Source organism: Podarcis erhardii, assembly GCF_964252035.2.
Source record: "Podarcis erhardii genome assembly, chromosome: 6".
NCBI classification, from domain to species: domain Eukaryota; kingdom Metazoa; phylum Chordata; class Lepidosauria; order Squamata; family Lacertidae; genus Podarcis; species Podarcis erhardii.
In genome coordinates, this window is record NC_138510.1 from 44,593,608 (window position 1) to 44,618,427 (window position 24,820).

Consider the following 24,820-nt stretch of genomic DNA (forward strand, 5'->3'; position numbering starts at 1 on the left):
TTAATTTCTTAAATGAAAGATTGCCCTTCTGTGCCCGTCTAAATTCAAGGGTAGGATAATTCTGACTGCACATTTCCTCCAGTGGTATTTCTGAGAATCCTGTGCCCTGCTTCTATAAGTGGAATACATTACAAAATGTCCCTTCGGCTAGAGGCTAACCCTGTTAGTGAACTGTTGTGCACTGCGACCCCCAATGCTTGTGCAGTACAGAAAGTAATCCCTCCTCAATTCATTAAGAGCATAAGACTGCAGCCTTAGGCTCAAAGTCTAAACATGCCTACTAGCACTGAAGTGTGAGCGAGACTTTCTTCCAAGCAGACATGCATAAGATGTTTCTGTTAGTGTTCCATGTGGCTCCACTGCTGGTTTACATTCTCCTTCCTTCAGACGTCCTGTTCTCTTTCCCCGCCCATCCTGTGAATGAGTCAGAGTGAAAGCAGAAGCTGATGAACGTTACATAGGGTGAAGCCAAGCAGAGCCAGCAGGGCTATTTTAAAACTCTATTGGTTTCCAATTCTCCCTGTCTTTTATGCAGGGCTTAGGCTCGCCTTGCCCTGTTGCTCTAGATGAAGTTCTCATTCTGAGGTGATGAGTGCTGGAATTTCCTTCGGGGAAAACCTGCATAGAATTCTCTGCTTTGTGACCTTGGTGAGTCTTCTTTTATGATAAAAAGAGTGGGGAAGAGACCCATAGTAGTGGAAGCAGAGAAATTGCTGAGAACCAGTGAAAGGTTGAGGAAGCCAAGAAGATATTCAAAATTGCTAATTCATCCAAATTTGGAGAAGGTAACAGGGCTTCAGCTGATCTCTGGATTTAGGGATTTGAGGGAGGCAATGCTCATGGGACTTGCCTTTCTACTTGTACAGTACCTGGTTATTACATGGCCCATGACTGTGTGTAATTTCTGATATGCTTTCAGGTGGTGCATGAGAATATAACAATAATTTAATTCCAGAAGAATAAACATACAAGTCGTATGCACAAAAGGGCTTGTGGTGGCTTGAAAGATTGTGCCATAAACTTCCATGGGCCAGCTAGAGTCCACTTTATCATCCAGTACATGAAGTGTTATACTGAGTTGGCACGCGCGCGCACGCGCGCACACACACACACACACACACAGACTGAGAGAGAGGTCAAGGTCAAAAGACTGAGATGTACAGTCTCTGTCATCTCCATGCAAAACTGAAATGTACACAAGATATCCTGTCCTTATCTTGTATACACTGTTGTTTTGCATAGAAATCTCAGACTGTATCTCTGCATTCCGTGGCCTTTTGGCTGCTCTGTTTGCATTTACTTTCCCCTCTAAACTTTGTGTGCGCATGCATTTCTCCTCCTCACCCCAGATATATAATCCCCCAGGTGAGAATAATACTTCTTGTACCTAATGAATTGAGCTGTAGTACGTGAAACCTTATGTGCTACCTCAAAAATAAAGCAAATTAAGGTATTTCCCTAAGCCAGTGGTGGTGGTGGCCAAACTTGGCCTTCCAGCTGTTTTTGGACTACAACTAGTTAACAGGACCAGTGGCCAGGGATGATGGGTATAGTAGTCCCAAAACAGCTGGAGGGCCAAGTATGGCCACCACTGCCCTAAGCAAACAGTGATGGACACAGTTGAAGCTTCCTTCCATCTGCACTCAAGCCCAGCTGGATGTGTGGTTGTGGGGAGGAAGGGCTGTAGTAATCCGTAATGTAGATATTATTTGCAGAGATTCCAAGTTCAATCCTTGTCGTAGGGCTGGTAAACACTTAAAAACCCGGACAGCTGCAATGTAGTTAGTGTAGACTATATTGATGTATTGATGTAGATAGACCAGTGGTCTGACATGGTAAGCATCCTGGGTAAAGGGAAAAGTTTACCTAGGCAACAGATTGATTCATACTCCATGTCATTGAGGTGTTTGCTGGTCAATTATTGAGGGCAGATTTAAGAATTGGATCTGCATAGTGGTATATTACTAGCACATGCCATAGTTGCATATAGAGGTTTGTAACTATGTCTGTCTACTATTTTGTAACCCTTTCTCCATGCAGTCGTCGTTTTGTTTGGAATGCACAGTATAGCTACATCAGAGTAAAGAATGGGTTCAAATTCTGGAAGCCTTTCAAGCTGTGTCCTACAACACCTTTGGGCAACTGCTAGGGGCCCAGTACTCCAGCAGAACCCACTGACACTTGGTGTGGGCCACTCTTTAACACAGAGGTAGGCAACCTAAGGCCTGGGGGCCAGATGCATCCCAATCGCCTTCTCAACCCGGCCTGCAGACAGTCTGGGAATCAGCATGTTTTTACATGAGTAGAATGTGTGCTTCTATTTAAAATGCATCTCTGGGTTATTTGTGGGGCATAGGAATTCGTTCATTTTTTTCCTTCAAAATATAGTCCGGCCCACCACATGGTCTGAGGGACGGTGGACTGGCCCACGGCTGAAAAAGGTTGCTGACACCTGTTTAACACCAGAGTAAAAAAAAACAACACCTGGTACTCTGAGCAGTGCTAGGCTAGGCATTTCTCCAGGATGCTGTGAGAAATCAAAATGGTGGGTAGACTAAGCTGCCCAGCAGTGCTCAAATTATCGTTCCCGCTGCCATTACCAGGTAAGCCTGCCTCTCCCCCCGCATCTCTCTCTTACAAACAAGTCAGAAAAGCAGGAATGTCCTAAATGGAGATCACAAAGTATGCAATTTTAGGTTAATTGGCAAACTAAATGTTAATATGTCCATCAAAGCTGAATGGAATTCACTTATCAGTCCTTCTTATTGCACACATGATGATTTGTGGTCATGATGCTACTGGAGCCTTCACACGTGATCCCGCTTTCAGTACTCTTTATTGAAAGAGTAGGCATAAGGAGGAGGGGGACAAGGAGAAAGGGACGGCAGAGGACCAGATTCTTCATATCCCATAGGTTTCTGCTGACATCCCGTAGGTTTTTATGCCACACGTGTTCTGGGCCTTTCTTGTCCCACTTTCATTGTGCTACAGCCCATCCAGATAGCAATAATGTGGTGGCATGGAGGAATCTTTGCAGAAGGTTCTAAAGCAGAATAAATCCACCACTAATGCACTACTGAAGCATCAATAGAGCTGTATTGATGCACCTGCAATAGAGCACTGCATGCAGTGCACGTACAATGTGATGCACACATGTCCTTTTTTGCAAGTTGCTTTGAAAGTGCTCTATAAAGAAAAGCAGGTTAGAACTTCTTGAAACAAATAAAAATACACTCCTTAAAACACACATATAAAAAAACAAATAACAAATTAGAAGGCTGTACATTGTTAAGAATTTCAAAACTGAAAGAAACACTTAGGGCTCTAACATTTAATGAACCATTAAACTTATCAGTTTTAATAATCTTTTGATGCATTTAAAAAGCTTCTCCCAATTCAATGGGTAGTGATTTAATAAAAGGAATATTTACTTTTTATACGAGCACTTAAAATGACTATAGGCAATAGCAACTGAGAACAGGAATTCATTCTTCATTCACTTCCTACACATAAGGGAATTTCACTTATAACATAGTGCCGGTTCTGATGCATCATATTCAAAACAAAAGAATGCCCCGTGTCACCTGCTTGAAGAAATCTTAGTCAACCAGTCATATGACTTTTGGTTGATTTGCATATGGATGAAAGCAATTATTTTGAAGCAAGAAGCATGCTTATCTTTTATTTTCTGGGTAGGCCTTGAGTGTTAGAAAGCGGGTTTTCTCCTGGACCTTAGAGACAGTGATGAAGGGGATAGAGGGGATTCTACCAGCCCACCTCTCTCAAGATCAGTCTCTTCCTCTTCTTCTGACACTTCCTGCCCCTCCCCCCCATCTCCAGCTACTAAAACTCTCTCCCTTCCTCCAGCCCTGGCTGCTGCCTCATGGGTGGCACAGAACCCCATAAATCACTGCCCCCTTTGCCTGTATCATCACTGCCCTGCCCTTGCCACACACTCCTTGAAGACCTGCCAGTACCTGGCACCTCCCCCTGTAGCAATAATCTCTCAGGCCACTTCACCAGGAGAGCGCATGAAGTACAGCAATCTATACCATAATCTCAGCATCCTATCACAACACACCAACCTCACATAACTCTGACAGGGAGTGTGGAACGGGGTTGCATTTCTCTGACCGCAGGTCTTGTGTGCTTAGAATTCGCTGATGGAGTACTAAGGAGAAACAGCACTTTGTTTTGCGTTTATTAATTTATTGAAAGCAATTCATTTTAGCAATTGTATACTGCTTCATCATAGCTGTCTCTATGCAGTGTACAGGAGACCTCATACAATAGGATTAATAATGAGTTAAACCTGTAAATGAAAGAGTTGGAAGGGACCCCAAGGATAATCTAGTCCACCCATGCAGTAATGTCAGGATTCGATTAAAAAGTTTGCAGGGTTTTAAAATTTTATTTTAAGTCTTCAGTAAGTGCCTCTCATACTTCAACTGGAAAGGATTTGCACAACATTGTGCCCACAATACTGAACACAGCTGCTTGTAGATATGAGCCCAAGCCATGGAGGACCACAAACAGTGACTCTCCCAATGGCCTTGGTGGTTAAGCAGGGGTAGGAGGGATCAGGGGTTATGCACCAGAATGTGCATAATGTGTCATCTACATGTTTTATGCACAAAAGTGGCACCATAGAAAATCGTATGCATTGTGCATTGACTTGAAGCTGAAGATGAAAGCATATTTACCTTGAGATCTTACACACGCAAATGGCTGTTACCTTCCCCAAGCCTAGAACATAGGATAGGTTCAACCTAAGTGAATCAGTGCATTCTGTATTAATTTTAAGGCTGAGATGTGTTGAGATGTTCTCTTTCAGATGGTGTTTGGCTCATTTGTCTGTCCCAATTACAGTCATACCTCGGGTTACAGCTGCTTCAGGTTGCGTTTTTTTGGGTTGCGGACTGCCGAAACCCAGAAGTACTGGAACAGGTTACTTCCGGGTTTCAGCATGTGCAGAATCACAACCCGTGCGTGCGCAGACGCGGGTTGCAAATGTGCATTCCACACTGATCATGTTCGCAACCCAAGCATCCACTGTATTTTGAGAGATACTGGGTGCTATACTGAAGAGAATGAAAAAGCTAGAGAGGTCATAAGGAGGATCCTGGGAGAGTTTCCCAAGTACGAATTTGGGAGACTTATCACACAAGTTGGAACATATATTCCTACGGTGTAAGGAATGTTCTTGTTTCAGTTTGTTTGAGGTTAAGCTGATTTCTGAGCCAGAGTGCCTGTAGTCTATGAATAAGCTAACCATCGTGTGCCAGTTGTTATGTACTGCCTGTGTTATGACAGCAAGAAGGAATATGATCACTTTATCTATGCCCAGATAGGGCCTGTAAGCTCTTCACACTCCCTGACTGAAGAAGGCAGCTAGTAAAAGAGCTGAGGCACTTTGAGGACAAAAGCTTAACCAGCAGGGTGTAAACTCCTGCTTACATATTTAGGAATCTGAAAAAGCAGCTGGATTCTTCCTCTGAAGTGCTGAGGAGGCCATGCAAAATTGCTCTGAAAGCATATTCGCTATAAGAGCTTACATATGGTTGCTATTTTTTACCCATCAAAAGCGCCCTGCATGCCTGATAAACCAGCTGCTTATTCCAGGAAATAATCTCAAAGATACATTTTTTTTCCAGTGTAGCATTGGTCAGACCACACCTGGAATATAGTGTCCAATTCTAGATGCCACAATTTAAGAATGATATTCAAATGTCGCCCCAGTCATCAATTTGCTGTGGACCTTGGCCAAGCCACGGATTCCCCGTCTCTGCTTCCTACCTGTACTATGGACTTCATCGCACTGGGCTTTGTTTGATAGAATTGATTTGCCCCTGAAATGGTCCTGGTTTGACAGTCAAAATTACTACCTATATTGGAGACCACTGGAATATGAGACAAGTTTGCTGGATGGGAGATTGATGAAATTTTTGGCAGGTGGGGGGCAGTGGACAACAGAGAGGCCACCACCCCTCTAGGTAATTGGTTACATTGTTGAAATTCCCTTGCTGCTCAATTGAACTCTATCCTCAATAAACTTAAGCCTCTTAGATCTAGTCCTGCCTTCTGGGTAGTAGCAAACAAGTGTTTGCCCTCTCCTAATTGCTTGTATTATTATTCTTATTAGCTGATCAAAATGTGCTTAATCCCTTACTTCTCTAGCAAAATATTCCAGCAAATTGGTTGCATCTAATCAGTACAGTTTTATCTATGGTGTTTTATTTGCAGCCTGAGCATCTTTTCATGATCCTGGCATAGGCTGGGCTATTATCCCTAGCATGGGAAGAAGTGGCAGGACTGCAGTTCTCTAAGTCAGTGTTTCCCAACCTTGTGCCTCCAGCTGTTTTTGGACTACAATTCCCATCATCCCTTGCCACTGGTCTTGCTAGTCAGGGATGATGGGAGTTGTAGTTCAAAAACAGCTGGAGGCACAAGGTTGGGAAACACTGCTCTAAGTAGTGATACTCTGAACCATATTTCATCCTCATGCCAGAGCAAACAAGGCCCTTATCTCTCTTGAATTCCATCTGTCTCTCATGTTTGGAGTCCAGGGACTCGGGGAACCACCTCTGCCTTCATTCAGCAAAGTTTAATATACACTTCTTGTCACCTGACCGGAGATGATAAGAAATCTGAATGAGGGCAGTGGGTTTCCATTTTCCGGGTCATTACAGGGCAAAGATTAATGTAGAAGGAAAGGGGATCATTAACTCACTTTGATGTTAAACTTATTATTTTTTAAGTGAGTGAATGAGGAGGCCAACACTGGGAACACCATTTTGTTAGCAGTTTTTGTGGTTGTGTTTTTTGAAAGGAGAGCAAGAATTCATGAACGATAGCTATAGCTCATTCAGACATTTTAAATGACGGCTATGTTATGTTGTCTCTGCTTTAATGAAAGTTTTTTGGTGGGGAAGCTGCTGTTTTTCTTGTTGATTTTAATTATGATATGGTGTTTCGTTTTTAGCATTGTTTTGCTTGTAAGCTATTTATTGATAGATGGCTATATAAATTTAAGAAGAAGAAGAAGAAAAGTTGTTGAAGTTAAAGTAAACCATTTAACTTGCCATCAAAGAACCAAGTCCAGTCTTTGAAAAGCACTGGTTTGTTCCCAGCGTTGGCCTCCTGTGATTTCTTGTTTAGGTTGTTAACACACATCTTGAAAGAGCAATTGTGTGGCTGTTATTGAATCGGCACTGCAAACCTGTATTCTTTTTGCTAGGTGAAGGTCCCATTGAAATCAGCTGGACTTAACTCTGGGCTCGACACACTTTGCTTGTCCCATGCCTGGAAAGCACAGGTCCAAGCAGTTTTCTGTTTGCCCCACAGCTTGCTCTGATTCAGCAGTAAAGAGTGGATTTCCCCAGGAGGAAGGGGTTAGGACAAGTGGAAGTGTAGATAAGCCTCCTGAGTAGACATGCAGTGGGTGCCTACTGAGAAGATCCATAAAAATGCAACTGTAACAAAAGGAACTATTGTGAAAATAAGAAATATTTGGGGGGTTTTTTGGAGGGGGGGCCCCACCAAGAATCATATAAACTGAGGGGAGGAGAGAGACCAGTACAGCCAAAGAAACATGACCACCTGCTCCTCTTCGCAAGTTCACTTCATCTAATGGAACAAACACATTACAGTGGTACCTTGGCTTAAGTACTTAATTCGTTCTGGAGGTCCGTTCTTAACCTGAAACTGTTCTTAACCTGAAGCACCACTTTAGCTAATGGGGCCTCCTGCTGCCGCCATGCCGATTTCTCTTCTCATCCTGAAGCAAAGTTCTTAACCCGAGGTACTATTTCTGGGTTAGCGGAGTCTGTAACCTGAAGCGTATGTAACCTGAGGTACCACTGTATAGTCACTGCTTGCAATTATGTCTGATATAGGGCCTAAATGTGTTTTTCTGTTCATATGAGCTTTCCTACCCTTGTGAAATTAGACCAAGCGTCTATGAATGTATTCCCCCCCCCCACTAACATCTAAAATCCATAAAATTAGAATACAAGCATTCATTCAAATGTGCATGTAAAAAGCAAAACAAAAAAAACCCCAAAACAAACAGTAATGTGCTTCATGTTGTTATACTTAAAATATGTTATTGTTCTGCTCTCGTTTTGTAGTTCCTGATTGTAGTTCATGTGCAACTAGGATCTAGAAAAACATCTTGGAATGATCTGAGCTCCTGCAAAAAACTCTAAATTGACATAGCAGTTCAGCTCATGCAACACTTATCTTGCCTAGCTTTTAATTGCCATTATACTTGATATTTGGGGAGGTTCAGTGAAAAAAGAATTACATATTTTGTTCTGGTCGGCTTCACAAAAATTATAAAAGATGTTAGAAAAGATACATAAAGCAACCGTGGGGTCATAGAGTGTCCACACTAAGCTCAAGTCCATTAACGCAGTCAAGCCAAGAGTTTTGCTGCTGCTGTACCTATTAGAATCACTTATGCTAAGCAACTTTCAGTCTTGGTAAAATTCAGATGCATATTTCGTCCATAGCCATATTTCTTCTATAAGGGCAAAGGCCACATTTTATAGCCTTCTTTTGATGCTGAATGCTTGTGCCTAAATCCTTCCACTTTCCTTCTCAGGTTTTTAAGTGTCCCGTGGGAAACGCTGATAGATCCAAAATACCCGCCATGGCGTCGCGAATTGGCTTGCGGATGCAGCTCATGCGAGAGCAAGTCCAGCAAGAGGAGCAGCGGGAGCGCATGCAGCAGCAGGCAATGATGCATTACATGCAGCAACAGCAGCAGATGCCAATGGCTCCAACCCCTGCCATCAACACACCAGTTCATTTCCAGTCACCACCGTCTGTGCCGGGAGAAGTCTTAAAGGTACAGCTCGAGTAAATAAAAGTCTTGGCAATGTGTTATGTACTGAGTTGAATAGGATCCAAACTGCAGCAGTCTGATTGGTCCTAGAACAATAGGATTCAGAATGCAGCAGTATGATTGGTTGGCAGAAACCACCCAATCATGCTCCAGATAGAAGTGAATCCACAACCTGATTGGCTTACAGTAGAATTCCGGAATTAGCCAATCATGTGCAGCCCATTGTGTGAATAATGTATATAAAGCAGATACTTTGAGGGGACATTCATTCATTCCTCCTCACCACTATGAGCTGAATAAAGAGCATGAAATCACTTTGCGACTCTGAGTATATTACACAATGCCTAGCGGGGAAGCCAAATGGAGGCACTATTTATGCTATGGAAATTGCATAGATGGATGTCTTGTGTTTGCAAATCAACAAGTAATGGACAGGGATAGCTCGGCCATAGTGATCCACGTGCAGGTAACTGGGCTATTGTAGTGTGCTCTGTGTTGGGCAGCTTGTACAAAATGCGGTTGTTAGGTTGCTAATGGGAGCAGCCTATTGCAGTGCTGCAAAATCTCTGCTGAAAGATCAACACTGGCTGCCCATTTGCTACTGGGCCAGTTTTAAGATTCTGTTGTTATGTATAAAGCCCTGAACAATTCAAGAAGACCTGAATCTATGCAGACCAGCCTGTCTGCTTAAATCTTAGGATGAGCTTCTCCTGGTTGAGCCACAGCCTGTGGAAATACATCTCCCAACGGAGAGTTGTAGAAAGTGAGTCCCAAAGAATCAGTATTTTGGGCCCTGTGCTGTTGAACTTGTTCACTGATGATCTAGAGAGTTAGGGCTCAGCAGTGAGGTAAAGTTTGCTGACGATGCCAAATTGTTCAGTGTGGTTAAAAAAGAGAGAGAGATTGTGAGGGGTTCAAAAAAGGATAGACAGAGGTAGAGGAAAATGTGAACAATTGCAATTACACACAGTTTTGAGTATGGTTACGATTCAAAATGAGGGCGGAGGGGTTCAGGCAAGCCATAGTTGTGTGGAGTCAATACTATATAAGAAAATAAAGCATATTTGTTCCTGAAGAGCTGCTCAGTTGAAATCTCCTGCTACTTTTTATATGACAGCCTTCTGCTTCTACATCTTTGCTCTCCTTTTTCCTGGATGCTTTCAGGTTCAGTCCTTCCTGGAGAACCCTACCACATACCACCTGCAACGGTCACGAGACAAGAAGGTCCAAGAATTCCTGTCTGAAACCTATGGGAACAAGTTTGCTCCACTGCTCAGCGCTCCGTCTCCTAAGCCTCCTCCTTCTGTCTCGCCTGGCGTGAGGCCAAGCCATGTCATGTCCTCCTCTGCCGGAAACAGTACCCCCAACAGTCCAATGGCAATGCTCAACATTGGCTCCAACCCAGAAAGGGAGGTGAGTGAGTGGCTTCTATTCCTGGGGAACGGCGGATCTTTTGGGAGGGTTGGGAGATAATTCTGAACCCAGTTGTACTTTTCCTGGGACTGTACAGTAGGAAGTATTATGGGAAGTAGGAGCATTTGTTGTGGGGGAGTATTCAAGCCTGCAACCACCTCCCCTTTCTGCAAACTGAATTGAGAAGGCTCCACTATATAGTTGCACCGCATGATTCTCCTAGTTTTGCAGCTTCAAGTTTTAGAAAAGGGACAAAACGGAAGTCAGGTTTTTGTATCACTGTAGGAACTGTAATAAAGGAATATGTTGACTGTGGGGGAACTTTCATCTCCATTCTTTTTTGGTAGGAGGTGCTGTAGGAACACATGAAAGAAGCAAACCTTTATAAGACTCACTTAAATCTGCAGTTGTGTTTCTCATGTTTCTGTATATGGATTTTTAGTGAAAAAGTGTACATGGATTTTTAGTGAAAAAGTCGGTATTGACAGGATAGAGGAAATGGTTCTTATACCTCAAAGGCTACTTTTCCTTCCAGATAGATGATGTCATTGAAGACATAATGCAGCTGACAACTACTGTGGGGTGCATTAATCCAGAAATTCATATGCCAAATACTGTGAGTAACTCTGGTTTTTTGCTTGTTGTTGTCAGAAAGGGAGGGAATGGTGGAGAAAGGGAAGCTACAAGATCATCATCTCCTGGATGAATGGTGGTCAAACTATGAAAACTATCCTAATGGCGGGGGGGGGGGGGAATAAGCTGCACTGTGTCCATGCTGTGGGCCTATTGGGATGATAGTTTGGACAGCAACATACCCTGCTACAACATTAGCGGCTGTGGAGCCTCAAATGTTTTTTAAACCCTGGAAGTCAATACAGTTTTCTTGTATTCACATCACTGGGATGAAGCTGTCTGTCTGTAAATCAGAAGGTGCCAGAATGATGCCGTCTAGAAGTTGTTGGACTCCCAGGTTCCAGCCAGCCTGGCCAATTTATTTATTTAACCTGTATACCACTTTATATTTCAAGAAATGCCAAAGCGGTCATGGATGGTGATGATAGCTGTGGTCCAACAACATATGGAGGGCACCCCCCACTTTGTAACCAGGAGCTCAGTCAGTAGAGCATGAAACTCTTGATCTCAAGGTCATGGGTTTGAGCCCCACATTGGGCAAATGATTCCTGCACTGCAGGGGGTTGGACTAGATGACCCTTGTGGTTATTTCCAACTCTACAGTACTGTGATTTTACTATGGTACTTTGCATCTGGCTGGAATCCCATTTTTTTAAAGTGCTTTGTTCCTTTCCTTTGTTTTCCAGCTGCCATTGTCCAGCAGCCACATGAATGTGTATAGCAGCGATCTTCAGATGACACCCTCTGTGGTGGGCATGACCAGCAGCTCCTGCCCGGCCGATCTGACGCAGAAGAGAGAGCTCACGGGTAATTTGGCAGGGCTTATGATCCTTGGATCCATGCCTGAGTTGATGTGTTGGGGCCGTATCCAGCCCCAGCTTTGACTCAGGTTGTAGGCCACTGGGAGGTCTGTTTTCATATGCGCACGTGAGCATATATGCACATGCACATGTGCAACAGCACTCTTGTTTCTCTTGACCCACTGCTTTGCTTGACAGCTTGGTCTTTTGTCTCTAGATGCAGAGAACCGTGCATTGGCGAAGGAACGCCAGAAGAAGGACAATCACAATCTGAGTGAGTGGTGCTTGGTTAAAACCATGTGGCCTGAACGTCTTCCCAAAATGTCTTCAGTGATCCCTGCTCTGTTCCTCCTTATTCCTTCTAGAGAAGTTATGAGAAATCTCTTTCTTTCATGGGCAGTGTGGCAACCCAGTGTGTACTGGCTTCTTTCAGAAGAAATACTGTCTTGCAGGAGTCTTAAAATTTCACTCCTTTGTTAATGCAAGTATCTGACTGTCTTGGTGCAGAGAAGGACTCCAGAATGTGGAGGTGTTAGGAACACTCTGTACCTGTTGCATATGCACAGAGCTGGGTCTGTCTTCATGTGGACTTTTTGTGTTTTAGTCTTCTACCGTCAGCCATTCAACTTGGAACAAAAGGGTGCTCATATATCCAGCAAGCCTTTTTATCACCTGAGTGGTTCATAGAAGGCATGGGGTTTTGAGGTGGGCAGCTATTTCCAACACTGCTAAAGCATGGATTCATGTAATTATGCTGCCTTGGTCTGGAAGAAATCAGCAACTGCAACTTTGTGTTTCTTCTTACATTTCATTTCAAAAGCAGACACCTGTTTTAATATAATAAGCTATAAGAATGGAAGACAATCAGTTCGGTGCTGCTGCTCTTGGGATAAAGAAAGAAAGCCATGATGCCAATCTGGGAAATGACCATTTTAGTCACGGTGTTACCTGGATGTTTTTGGAGGAGAAATTTTTGGTCATATGTAGTATAATATTTGTATTGGTTTATTTAAAAATATGCAAGCAGCGTATAAATGAAAGCAATTAGCATATTAACTCCAAACAGACAGAGGATCCATTAGCTAAAACAGCCAGCCAGAAAAAGGCATTCTGAACTGCAAGTTATTTCTATCCTATTGGCTAACTCTGTCTCTAATTGTGACCTTCTTTCTGCTACACCAAAACTGCTTTTTTTTTGTTATGCACACTGCATATACTTGCAAATATGTATGCACACAGTCACTGTGTGTGTGTTTTTGGATGCAAATACATGCAGCTTTAGGATTGTATCCAAGGCTGCACAGGCAGTGTTACACTTGCACAATGAGATTTCCTTCTCCTCTCCCCCACATACCTCCCAAAACTACTCCAGAGGGTCCCCCAAACCTGTTAAAAAGATTCTGAGGGTGTGGGGGGTGCTACAAGAGAGAGGAGGGGAAGTTCTGTTGCATAAGTGGAACTCCCTTGAGTGAGTGGAATGGCAACATTAGATACAGTTCTCAATTGTTTCATAATTTCTTTCATCAGATTATATTTATTCCTTTATTCTGGCACCTTTGTGTTCATTTTTTATTGTATACTTTAATAAATGTTCCATTTCTCCACTATTTTTGTTGTTCTCTTAGTTGAAAGAAGACGAAGGTTCAACATCAATGATCGCATTAAGGAACTAGGAATGCTGATCCCCAAAGCTGGAGACCTGTAAGTTGTGCTCAAATGTTCAATTATCCTAATGCCTCCTGAAGAGCCACGAAGGACCTCATGCTCTGAAACAGGCAACGGGAATAAAACCTTCTGGGAAATCATTTTTCCATATTCATTGAAAACACTACTTTCACTTCTGCCCCCCCAAATATTCACAACACACCTTTTGTCTCAGCTAAAATTCCAAACTTCTTTAAGCCTTAAAGAAAAGATTTGTTAGAGGCAGATAAAACTTAGTATAATGGCACAAATGTTTGAGCTTTCCTCCCTTCATTTGTGTTTCAACACTAATTATGCTCTGAGCATAATTGCCTCCAGAACTTTCCTGAATCTGGAAGTCATGCTTTTATTCTCTTAACATTCTGCTCCTATGTCTTCTTCCAGGGATGTGCGCTGGAACAAAGGGACAATCCTGAAAGCCTCTGTTGATTACATCAGGAGGATGCAGAAAGACTTGCAAAGGTCACGAGATCTTGAGAATCATTCTCGGCACCTGGAAATGGCAAACAAGCAGCTCTGGCTCCGCATACAGGTGAGTCCCCATCTTTTTGTCTTGTGCTCGCACCTCCTAAATCTCTTATGTGCATATAGCAACTGCCTTCATTTTACTCATTCATTCCTTCAACCATCACTTTCCTCATCCCTACCCCCGTTCCAGTTGGTAGCCCTGTCTCATAATCTTGTGACAGATAGGTAGCCGTGTTGGTCTGCCATGGTCAAAACAAAATAAAAAATTTTTTCTTTCCAGTAGCACCTTAAAGACCAACTGAGTTAGTTCTAGGTATGAGCTTTCGTGTGCATGCACACTTCTTCAGATACACAGTGTATCTGAAGAAGTGTGCATGCACACGAAAGCTCATACCTAGAACTAACTCAGTTGGTCTTTAAGGTGCTACTGGAAAGAAAATTTTTTTTATTTTGTTTTGACCATAATCTTGTGCTCAGGGAATAGATGAGAGAGGTTCTCAACCTTGGCTTCAAAGCTGATTCTTACTGTGGCCTTCACCCTCATGAAAGCATTACTGCCATTAGTAATGCCTATTGGAACTTTGGGTGGGTGGGTGGAGATCATGTTGATTGCTCACCTGTTGGACTGTTGTCATGTTTGTGTGCCTTGTCCTAAAGGAGCTGGAGATGCAGGCCCGAGTCCATGGCCTTCCAACTGCTTCACCTTCTGGCTTGAACATGGCTGAACTTGCTCAGCAAGTTGTGAAGCAAGAAACCCCTGGAGAAGAGGACACAACAGAGATCCAACCGCCACCGCAGCCGCCACTCCACCCTGAGCAGGAGGCTCAGCAGCACCAGCCTCACTTTGCTCCTCCTCAGTCCCCTTACCACCAGCTGGACTTCACTCACGGCCTGAGCTTTGACGACAACTCGAGAGGCTTCCACGACCCTCTGGACCCCAGCCAAAATGTCTCCTTCCCTTCCCTGTCCAAGAAGGAGCTGGACTTGATGCTGATGGAGGATACCATGCTGCCCATGGCATCTGACCCCTTGTTCTCTGCCGTGTCCCCGGAGGCTTCAAAGGCTAGCAGTCGCAGAAGCAGCTTCAGCATGGAGGACACAGATATGCTGTGATGAGAAGCTTCTAAGGCAGAAAAGACTTGGAGTCAAAATATTGTTTGTTTTCTGAAGATTCGTCCCTCTGCCTTATCCCTGCAGGCTTACTCAAAGGGCATATGAGACTGAACAGAGATGCTCCTGAAATAGGAGATTGTGTTTGTGTGTGCGCGTGGGGTAGGAAATGCTCCGCACAAAGCTCACCCCAGCTCTTGGAATGTTACCCCTAAGTTTCTCTTTGCCTTGATTTGCCAAACACCCCCCCACCCCCAAGCAGCCTTGCCTCCTCTGCCGTGACCACGGGATGATCATGGTTTTCTTATGGCCCCTTTATGGCCTTTCAGATCCCTGCAGGTGTATCTCAGGGCCCTGTGCCTTTAATACTACGTGTCCTGCAGATCCAGTTTGAGCATTTATGCAACAATGTGATTTTAGTGTTGACGGCTGGGTGGCAGCTTGTCCTGTTTGAGAAGCAGCTTTAACCAAGGCTTGGTGCTAATCTCTTTTTCTTCTTGAGGGACTAGCACATCCCTTAAGCCTCACTGTGCCCCCTGTTCCTTTTTAAGCACCGCCTTATGAGAAACTGTTCTTAAAGGTGGGATATAAGTTTGCTAAATAAATAAAACTCCTGTTGTCATGCTGACTCCCATATTGGGGCTCCTTTCCTTATACAGTGGTACCTCTGGTTGCGCACGCTCCGGGTTACGAGTTCCGCTAACCCGGAATTAGCCGCTCCTGGTTGCAAACTTTGCCCCAGGATGCGAGTGGAAATCGCGTGCCAGGGGCGCCATTAGCAAAAGCGCGCCTGAGGTTGAGAACGGTTTCTGGTTGCGAACAAACCTCCGGAACGGATTCTGTTCATAACCAGAGGTACCACTGTACAGGGCAGGGATATCCAGTAGACCCTGCAAGATAGTGTGGTGCTACCACTTAGCAGTGTGGTGCGATGGGTGGTGATTTTGTATCAATTCTTTGGAGAGATGGAAGGATAATGTGATTGCTCTTGCAGAGCTTTATCCCACTTGGGTCAGAAGCCCAAGTGGGATAAAGGCAGCCTTAATTAACTTTTTGACGGCTTTCAAAATGCACACTCCATTAGATTTCGATTAGACCTTTAGTCTGAGTTGTCCAAAGCTCGGCCTGTTGATGGCTAATTTTGGCTTGTGTCCATCCTCCATTTTAATCTTTTTGACTGTCATCCTGGGGTGCATGTGTGCACCTTGATATATTTCAAACTATTACCATCATTCACCTAGCAAAATGGGTAAGCTGTCTTTCCATTTAAAACCACTGCTAGCTGTAGCAAAAAAAATCTTGCAAAGTATCTCCAGCTGCATGCTTGCTTTCCCACCACCACCCATGTGTATGGTAGTTGAGGACTGAGGCCACAGCCCATCAGTCTAGCTGGCAGCAGCTCAATCTGTGGCCCCTTCATGCTGGATGCCATACATCAGTAACTTGGCTACCAATGAATACATTTTTTAAAAACCTTACAAATTCCATCCTGTGTCCCTAAGCCCTCCTTGTCCCTGAAAGGAGCTCAAAGAATCTTCCTTTGCACCAGTTTGATTAAGCTTCTTCAGCTAAGCTAGTACAAACTCTAGTGTGGTTCTGAGCACATTTGTTTTAAACTGATTTTAATATTGTATTTTTAAATTGCTGTAACCTGCCCTGGGACCTTATGGCAAAGGGCGAGTAAGAAATCAAATTAATCATAATAATAACAATACATACATACATTCACTTATGCCTCTTTATTTTGGAATGTATGTATCACTCTCCCACTACATGTGCAAATGTTTGGTGCGCTTATTTCCAGAAACAACTGCAAATCAAAATGCCATGAAAAGCTGCTATTATTTGTGGCCTGCTACTGTTAAGTGGTTAACACAAGTTGGTAGTTTGCACATGGACTTATATCCGTGGTGGGGAACACCACAAGCATACACAACTCTCCTGACCTTGCATTTCCTATCCTGGACACCCTCTTATACAATTCAAATTAAGATGGAGACATTGCAGCAAGGAATTTTCTCCCCCCCCCCATTGTCAAACAATGTATGAATGAGAAGTAAACCAAGGTGTGTGCCTTGGTTTACTTCACAGCTTTATTTGAGTGTTTTGGCAACTGCTATCTCCTAGAACTGATAAGATCACCAGCTTTTTCTTTTTGCAGCCTAAGTTCTCTGCACCTCACTCTTCCAGGCAGTCTTGGGCAGGTCTCAGAGTAACTAGATTTTATGCCTACCATCAGTGCTTCAATGTCTCAGGGCATTTTGGTCAGGGCTCAATAATCCTTCCAGTCACTTAGGAATTGTGGTGCTTTGCAGGTCCAGCCCATTAGTGCCTGACATTATCTGTCCTTGACCAGCCCCTGGTAGCTGTGGCTGAATTGTCTGCTCTACATTTCTTCAGCCCCACCGGTAACTCAGGAAGTTCAAAAGAAGCAAGGACCTCCTTTCTGACTGCTTGGCACCTTGTATGTTGCATCAGATGAAAATCCTCTATTGCACTGCGAGCTGCTTCACGTGTACATTGCAGAGAGACTTGGCCTGATGTTTTTGGCAAGAGCAATATGCTTGGTTGTGCTTGAATGTAAATAATCACAGATTGATCAATGTTCAGTGGCCTTAGGGTAGATTGCTGCCACAGGGCTTGTAAGCATGGGTCTGAGCACTTTTGCCTTCATCCCTTTCCATTGGAAAACCCGCTCTTTAACACTAAATTGGAACAAATACCAATCTGTGGAAGACCTGGTTGCTGTTTGTTCTGATTCTGTGCTAAACCATGGGTTTTCCCTGGGGGAAAGTGGCAGGGCATGGATGAGCCTCTAGTGTCACCAAGCCTGTGAAGTTAGGAGACTTTGGCTCCAACTGAATCTCAGTTCCTTGGTTAAGTTGCTCTGTGTGTGATAGAGATATTTTGGAGAAGCAAGTGGAAACATCTAGTCACATGGGGACAGGGACATGTTGTGTTTGTGAGCCTGGGCATGTGTCAAGTGATACTGTTCGGATTATTACATTTAGCTTCTTAAGTCTTCTCTAGTCTTTTTGGACTTGCAGTGTGCATGCCTTAACAGTATCTAGAATCTGCTTCTCATTTTGGATCTATGGAGAAAGGAAGCTCTGACTTCTTCTCAGAATGCTTATTGACATATTTGGAGAGCCCATGGTTCAGTGGAAGAGCTCGTGCTCTGCATGCAAAAGATCCCAAAAGGGTCAAGTAGGAGGTGATGCAAGAAACCTCAGCTTGAGAACTTGAAGAGCCTCCTGCTAGTCAGAGCAGACAAGACTTGAGCTAGATGGACCCAAGTATCTGACCGGGTTATATGTCAACTTCCTCTATTAAACAACTGAGGAAAAACCAGAACGAAAGGGAACTAACTTTAGCATTTCAGGTAACAGCTTCCTTTTTCTCTGAAACATTTTTTTTTTTTTTTGGTAGAGATTTCAATTCCATAACCATGAGCCATCTGCCAAAGAGCCACCAGCATATTCCTTTCAGACAAAGCAGTGCCTTCAGTCTCCAGTGCTTCTGTAGTTTTGTAGGGTTTTTCTGCACAATCGGTCAAACAAAGTTCTAGCTGTATATTTAGCTATTTATGATGCTCTTGCAAGTCCTCCCCACTCACCTTCTTACAATGTTCCATCTGTGCACTCTAGAAATGAGGGAGGTAGACATATGTAGGAGAGGGAAAGGACACAACATCCAAAGATTATTTTTTAAAAAACTCAGCTAAACAAAATAATGGTGTGTAGCCTTTCTGGGATTTGCTACTTTTTTAAAAAAAATTGGCTAGATGACTACTCAATTGGTGAAGCTGTACAGCAAGGGACTGTACAGCCTTCAAAGAGTGAAAATAATAAACAACCCAAAAGTTCACAAATTGGTGTCTGCCTGGAGGGAGAGTAAATCACTAGTCAGTCATCACTTATCCAGTAGAAGCATGTGACATGCTTGCAAGCAAATTCCATGCAGCAGTCACATAATCAGCAGATGCGCTGCTGAGGGAAGGTGGTACTTCTTTCTCCAAGCTACCTGCTGAATTTTATCTGCAGCAAAATTCAGGTGGGGAGTATGTGGCTCTGCCTCCAGCAGATTGGAATATTTCAAAAATGAGGAATTTGGTAAAACCACTTAGACAACTCAGCTCCAAGTTCACCCAGGGCTTGTTTTAGTGTTTTCAGTGCCACAGCAATGAGCATTTTGTATCACTGAGGTATCTGTATTCTGAAAACATTGCAATCCTTTTGTGACAAAGCACCTTCTGCAAACGCATGCAGTGTCGCAGTTTTGTGCCACAGTAACCCATTTAAAACTGATCTGATTGTTTTCCAATTCACTTCTGTTGCTTCTCAGTCAGAAGAACAGAAGATTTAAGGCTATGTGAACATCTGTGCAAGAAAACAGCGAATCAGAACTGAGCAGATTTTCATCAACAGATCATGTAGGACAGTGGTTCCCAATTACCCAAATACTATGGATCCCTACTTTGAAATTTTTAATATCTCTGTGGTAGTTTTTGTTATGTGGATGGTGCTACAGACCCCTGCATGGGTTATGTGGACTCCCTGGGGTCCGTGGACCACCAATTGGCAACCACTGATAGAGGAGATGCACTTTCCTCTGCCCACAGCAACCACAGCCTTTGCTGTAATGGAACAAGGTTACACTAGTATCATGGTACACATCTTGGAAGATGCTTGTGACATAATTGCAACCAACAAAATTCTTTCTTCTTCCTACAAATGCAATGCTATTTTATTTTCCTCCATTTAAGTGTATTTTTCTTCAAAGGTCTAGCAGTGGAACAAGCACATTCCCCCCCCCCCACACACTATTTTTTTAAAAACATCATTCCCCACAGTAAGGCAACTGCTCCTGCTTTGCCCATAAAGGAGGATATGGATTATAGTGCCTAGTGGTGCTGGACTAGGGCTTGTGCTGCTTTGGTAATTAACGTAGCAAGTACTGATTTAGTCATCCAGAAGAACATACCTAGACATGCAGCCATGTGAGACCAAAACCAATCGGACTTGATTTTGCACCATAGTGCATTTTGCAAAGTTGGAATATTTTTATCATAAAATATATATTCGGCAGATTTCCTAAAGAGGAATTTGGTAGAACCAAGGATGGTCTGGATGACAACCTAGGGCAGCCTTCATTAACCTGGTGCTCTCCAGATGTTTTGGATCCCAATTGCCAGCCAGCCAGCCAGCCAGCCAGCCAGTATGGCTTTACTAGTTGGGGCTACTGTGAGTTGTAGTCCAAAACACCAGGTTAGGGAAGACTGACCTAGACTTTCATGAACCACCCCACCCCCCTTTCCGTTGTTCTTTGCTAACATATGTACAGTAGTTCCATAACTATTGGTTTATTTCAAGTGTCTGTGGAAGGATAGCGGGCATTAGAAGTAGGCCCTTTGAGACACAGTTTGTACACTGTTGGACTAGAAAGTATTGTGAACTCCTGCCAAAGGCCAATGGGTGTGCAAGCTGTGTTATCGGCAGTAAAATGTATGGCAACTTGAATGCAAGCGTTCAGTGCATGTTGTGAGTTTGAGGGGGAATTTTGAAAATGCAGGTGATATTAGAAACCCTGTTTGGGGGCAAAAGGAGAGCATAAGGTTGGGTTGGTGCTTTACAATCAATTGTAAATGTATTAAGCATGTAATAATATGTATTAAGAAAAAGCCTCCGTTTGTACAAAGACTATATTGGAAGGATCTGCAGCAGTTATAGCGCAGATACCTGGAAAAGACTGAGTGGGGGAGGAATAGAGAAAATGACTTATTGGAAGGTTCTTTCTCAATTCATTATATTACATGTTAGAACTCTCACGTTCATGAAGTGCTTCTGCAGAGACAGAATGCGGTTATTACATGCATTATGCAGTGTGCTTGATTTACAAGATATAGGTATAGGATGTGAATGTAATAATTGTTCAAAAAGCCTGTGGTTTTCAGCCTCTTTTCTTCTCAGGATTTTAAACTATGGCATATTTGTATTTCTTCCTTATCTGGGACAGAAAAATCATGTTATCTGCAAAACTAGAGCTTTAAAAAAACAACAACCCCAGTCTAACAGCACAATCCTGAGCCTGTTTACTCAGATGTAAGTCCCCTTGAGTCCAATGGGACATACTTCCAAGTAAGTATGCATAGGCTTGCACAATCTAACAGTGCAACACTATGCCTGTTTATTGATAAATCCCACTGCGCTCACTGAGGATTGCTCCTAGGTATGTGTGCACAGGATTGTAGCTTTAATGTCTGATCTGTTTGTAATCTTCAACTCAACATGATCCAGTAGGCTTTGAGAAACATGTGAATTTGAAGATAAAAGCCAGGATGTTTTCTCCCCCCCCCCCCAAAAAAAAGAAATCTAGCAGTTTTTTTGATGCCTCAGCTTGCAAATAAGATCAGTCTCAAGCAACTGAAAGCGACCTAAATTTCAGAAAGTGTTGTACTCATAAGTTCCTTTCTTTCAAATATTAGACTATTGAGATGTCTCATGCTGGGTACTTGAAATCAGTGGTCACATTTCTTTAAACTTTGGGGGCAAAGATTTTTATATGTTCTCTTTACCTTTGTTTCTACATGCTAGTATATGCCATAGCACAGCATGTTTTGTTGACTTATATGGTGAAGTTGTGTATATTGTATACACAGCAAGGATTAATTATAAACTATGGAGTATATATTATATATGGCTCCCCACTGGAACAGATAAAAGGTACTTTACCAAAATCTCTTCCAGTGTGAGAAGTGAGGAGCTAGCCTTTTCTGAGAATTAGTCACAAATTTTTAAAAGAATGTTGTTTTTAATAAAACAAAGAAAAAGAAAAATGCACCACGCTCTGATTCTGAAATGTTACTACTGTTTTATAAATAAATGTATAAAATAATGGACTGGAACAGAGGAAAAAAATCATTAAAATTTATTTATTTACAATCGATTGAGACATCTGATTCTTTTGGGATACAAGGGAGCACACTAAAGCATTTCAAAAGAACAGCCACGCTACAGTGATTATAGAAGTGGCACATTCAATGTACAGTAGTTTAGGGAGGGTGAAGCCTTTTGAGAAAGACTGTCTTCAAAATAGCGCAGAAGAAACAACAGGAAGGACAAACTAATTACAAAAACTGGAGATGCGGGGATCTACTTTCCATCCACTTCACCAGATGTAGCTTTCAGAGAGGAAAACTTCAAGCCTTTTCAGGGAGGAGTGGGACAAAATTCCAATATACTGTACAGCAATTTGCAAGGTGATGCTATCTTTGATGCTACAGGTAAACCATTTCCCTTGCAAATCTGGAAACTTACATGGATTTATGCTCTTTAAACAAATTGTGCTTGAGGATTAAGAGCACAAGGTGGTGCTGTTGGCATGGCTGTCCCAGAGCTTTAAAACTCCTGTCTGGCACAGATCTCTGGCTTACCTTTCATGCACAAATGAACATAACTTTGTCATACTTTCTTTATGGCATGTGAAACTGACAAGTTATGCATGCCCATGAATAGCAAGCAGTGTGGAAAGAGGGACATAAATTTGTTTTGTGTACAGTTAGTCCAACTGGTTATGTGCTACATTTCCTATTGCTTCCCACCCCCCATTCAATTTGAATATTTGATCCCAAATCCCATTAAATATGTGTAGTTTTAAGGGTCAGAATGGGGAAGAAACAGACAATATTTGTTAATACCTTGCTGTTTGAGATCTGGCAGTACCAGTTGGCTTCCTGACTTTCATTTCTAAAGATTGTGATGTAAGGCACTTAAATTTGATGTAAGATTGTGATGTAAGGCACCTAAATGTTCTGGACTTTAATAAAATCATGCTATCTGCAGCTTTACTGTCTAAAGGGAGACAGGGAGGGTAACATAAAACTAGTATAGTGAAGAGACTGAGCTATGATCAGGGAGTCCCAGTCTGAATCTCATCTCGGACCTCTGCTATGAAATTATTCTGCTTGCTCCTGCCGGTGACCTTGTGGCTTTTCTCCATATCTCTGCATGGGTAGCTACTTATCCAGGCTATCCTAAGGCCCAATTGGCTGCTTCCATTACACCATACCTGATGGGACCTGCAGAAGTAGTAGTGGATTCACTTGTCATCAGTGATGATAAAGTGCAGGTGCAGGGATCCTTTGGCCCTCCAGACGTTGCTGAACAACAACTCTGATCACCCATTGCCATTGGCCATGCTCTGCTGGGGCTAATGGGAAGCCCAACCCACATCCCCAAACAGTGGAATGAAAGACTGGAGCCACCTGTTTAATGTGGTTGAAATGGCAGTTCATTCAGTGGTTATGGAACTAGTAACACTTGAAAAACCTTGATCATTGAGGTACAGAAGAAATCTATATACTTTCTATCTTTCCCTGTGACATAAGGAAACAGCAATACTGGGCACTGGAGATCAATACATGATTTTCTCCTGCATCTGTGGGGCATGGAGGGGGTAGAGTTTGAGGTGCCGCTCCCACCAAAGCCCACAATACATAAATGTTGACGTTTCTCATTCACTTACCAGAAGGTCTCTTTTTTGTTACCATTCCCCTAACCTAGTACATCCTTCCAGCTCACCAGCTCATAATATTGCAGTTGGCCAACTATATTTCCTATGTGTTTTAGGTGATGGATATTCTAGAGGGCATCATTTTCACCAGGTTTTCGGGGGGGGGGGTAGAAGGTTTCAGCGTGAGTGAGAGAGAGATGAAACATTCAGTGTGCACTTAAGGATATACCGACAATTAAATTGCAAGTAAACAAACAACCCAAGTGTGTTTTAAGAGCATTAATTGCCCTCTTCTAATGATCAGAGCTATAGCTCCCCTGGGGAATAATCTCACTTAGCTTGAAGTGCAAGAGAAGCCTTCCACTCTCTAAATGGCATCTCTGGGTATTCCCTTTAGTATAAGAGGATAGAAAGCCATTTAAATCAAACAGATTTCTGCTGCGACGGAATGAATATCTCTGTAACTCCCCCTATTAGTAAAGTAGGGGTCCTCCATGCTGATATGCAGGGAGCGAACACAGCAATGCAGGGAGTGGGGTGGGGTCCCTTCAGATAGGAGGGCAGGAAAACCTTGCTTTAATAAAGTCCTCAGCCAAACTGTTGATGCAAACTCACAAGCGCAATTTATGATTAGTCTCCCACCCCCTAAGTGCAAACCTGGCACAGGTTCAGTAAATGGTCACACGTTCAGTAAATGGAGCAGTGTAGTGTTTCCAGCTTGAGTTTAACATATGAGGTCCCAAAGACACGTCGATTTAACATCAGACTCTTCCACTGCAGTTCTTCTGAGGCCCCTCATAAGCTGCCTTCTGCTCACATGACATTTGCTACTACTGCCCTTAATATGATTGTCTCATCGCCAGTCTTGTCAGAACATAAGCTAATCACATCACTCCACGTGCCTCAGAGATGGCAGCTCAAGTGGCTGTTGAGTAAAGAGTTGACTGAGGACCCTTCTCAGTGCAGGACTGATCTGGCTAAAGACTCCTTCATTATCCTCTTTGTAATTGATTTGGCTGTGCAGGGTGGGGTCTTGGCAGCAGCTACTTTAGAAGTTTTAACCACTATTGCCTGTTTTCCTAACCAATCCACACAAGTCTTGCGATTGGCACCAGAATTAAAAGGTGCCAAATTTAAGCCCCCACTTGCCAAGGAACAAGTGTGAGTGCACTTTAAGGCTTCTGATTGCTCCTTTGCAGCCACAGCTTTACCTGCCCCACATCTGAGGTGGAAAGCTGGAATAATTAAAAAAAAAATGTTGTATGTAAATATGCATGTATTTTAAATTTTGAAGCGGACTTTTACCAGGATTTCGGTGTTTGCAGAGGGAGCC

At 43.1% G+C, this 24,820-nt stretch overlaps 1 protein-coding gene across 2 annotated transcripts in view; it reads left to right on the forward strand.

The window, feature by feature from the left end:
• The window catches only part of TFEB (transcription factor EB), a 69,199-nt gene extending 47,282 nt beyond the window's left edge, over nt 1-21,917 (forward strand). For both annotated transcript variants that reach the window (XM_081865401.1, XM_081865402.1), the window contains exons 3-10: nt 8,606-8,851; nt 10,013-10,261; nt 10,797-10,877; nt 11,581-11,701; nt 11,912-11,968; nt 13,320-13,395; nt 13,783-13,930; nt 14,524-21,917. In XM_081865401.1, the coding sequence (XP_081721527.1) occupies nt 8,654-8,851; nt 10,013-10,261; nt 10,797-10,877; nt 11,581-11,701; nt 11,912-11,968; nt 13,320-13,395; nt 13,783-13,930; nt 14,524-14,979 (1,386 nt within the window). In that variant the 5' untranslated portion in view covers nt 8,606-8,653 and the 3' untranslated portion in view covers nt 14,980-21,917. The remainder of the gene's footprint in view (nt 1-8,605; nt 8,852-10,012; nt 10,262-10,796; nt 10,878-11,580; nt 11,702-11,911; nt 11,969-13,319; nt 13,396-13,782; nt 13,931-14,523) is intronic.
• The last annotated feature ends 2,903 nt before the right edge of the window (nt 21,918-24,820 follow it).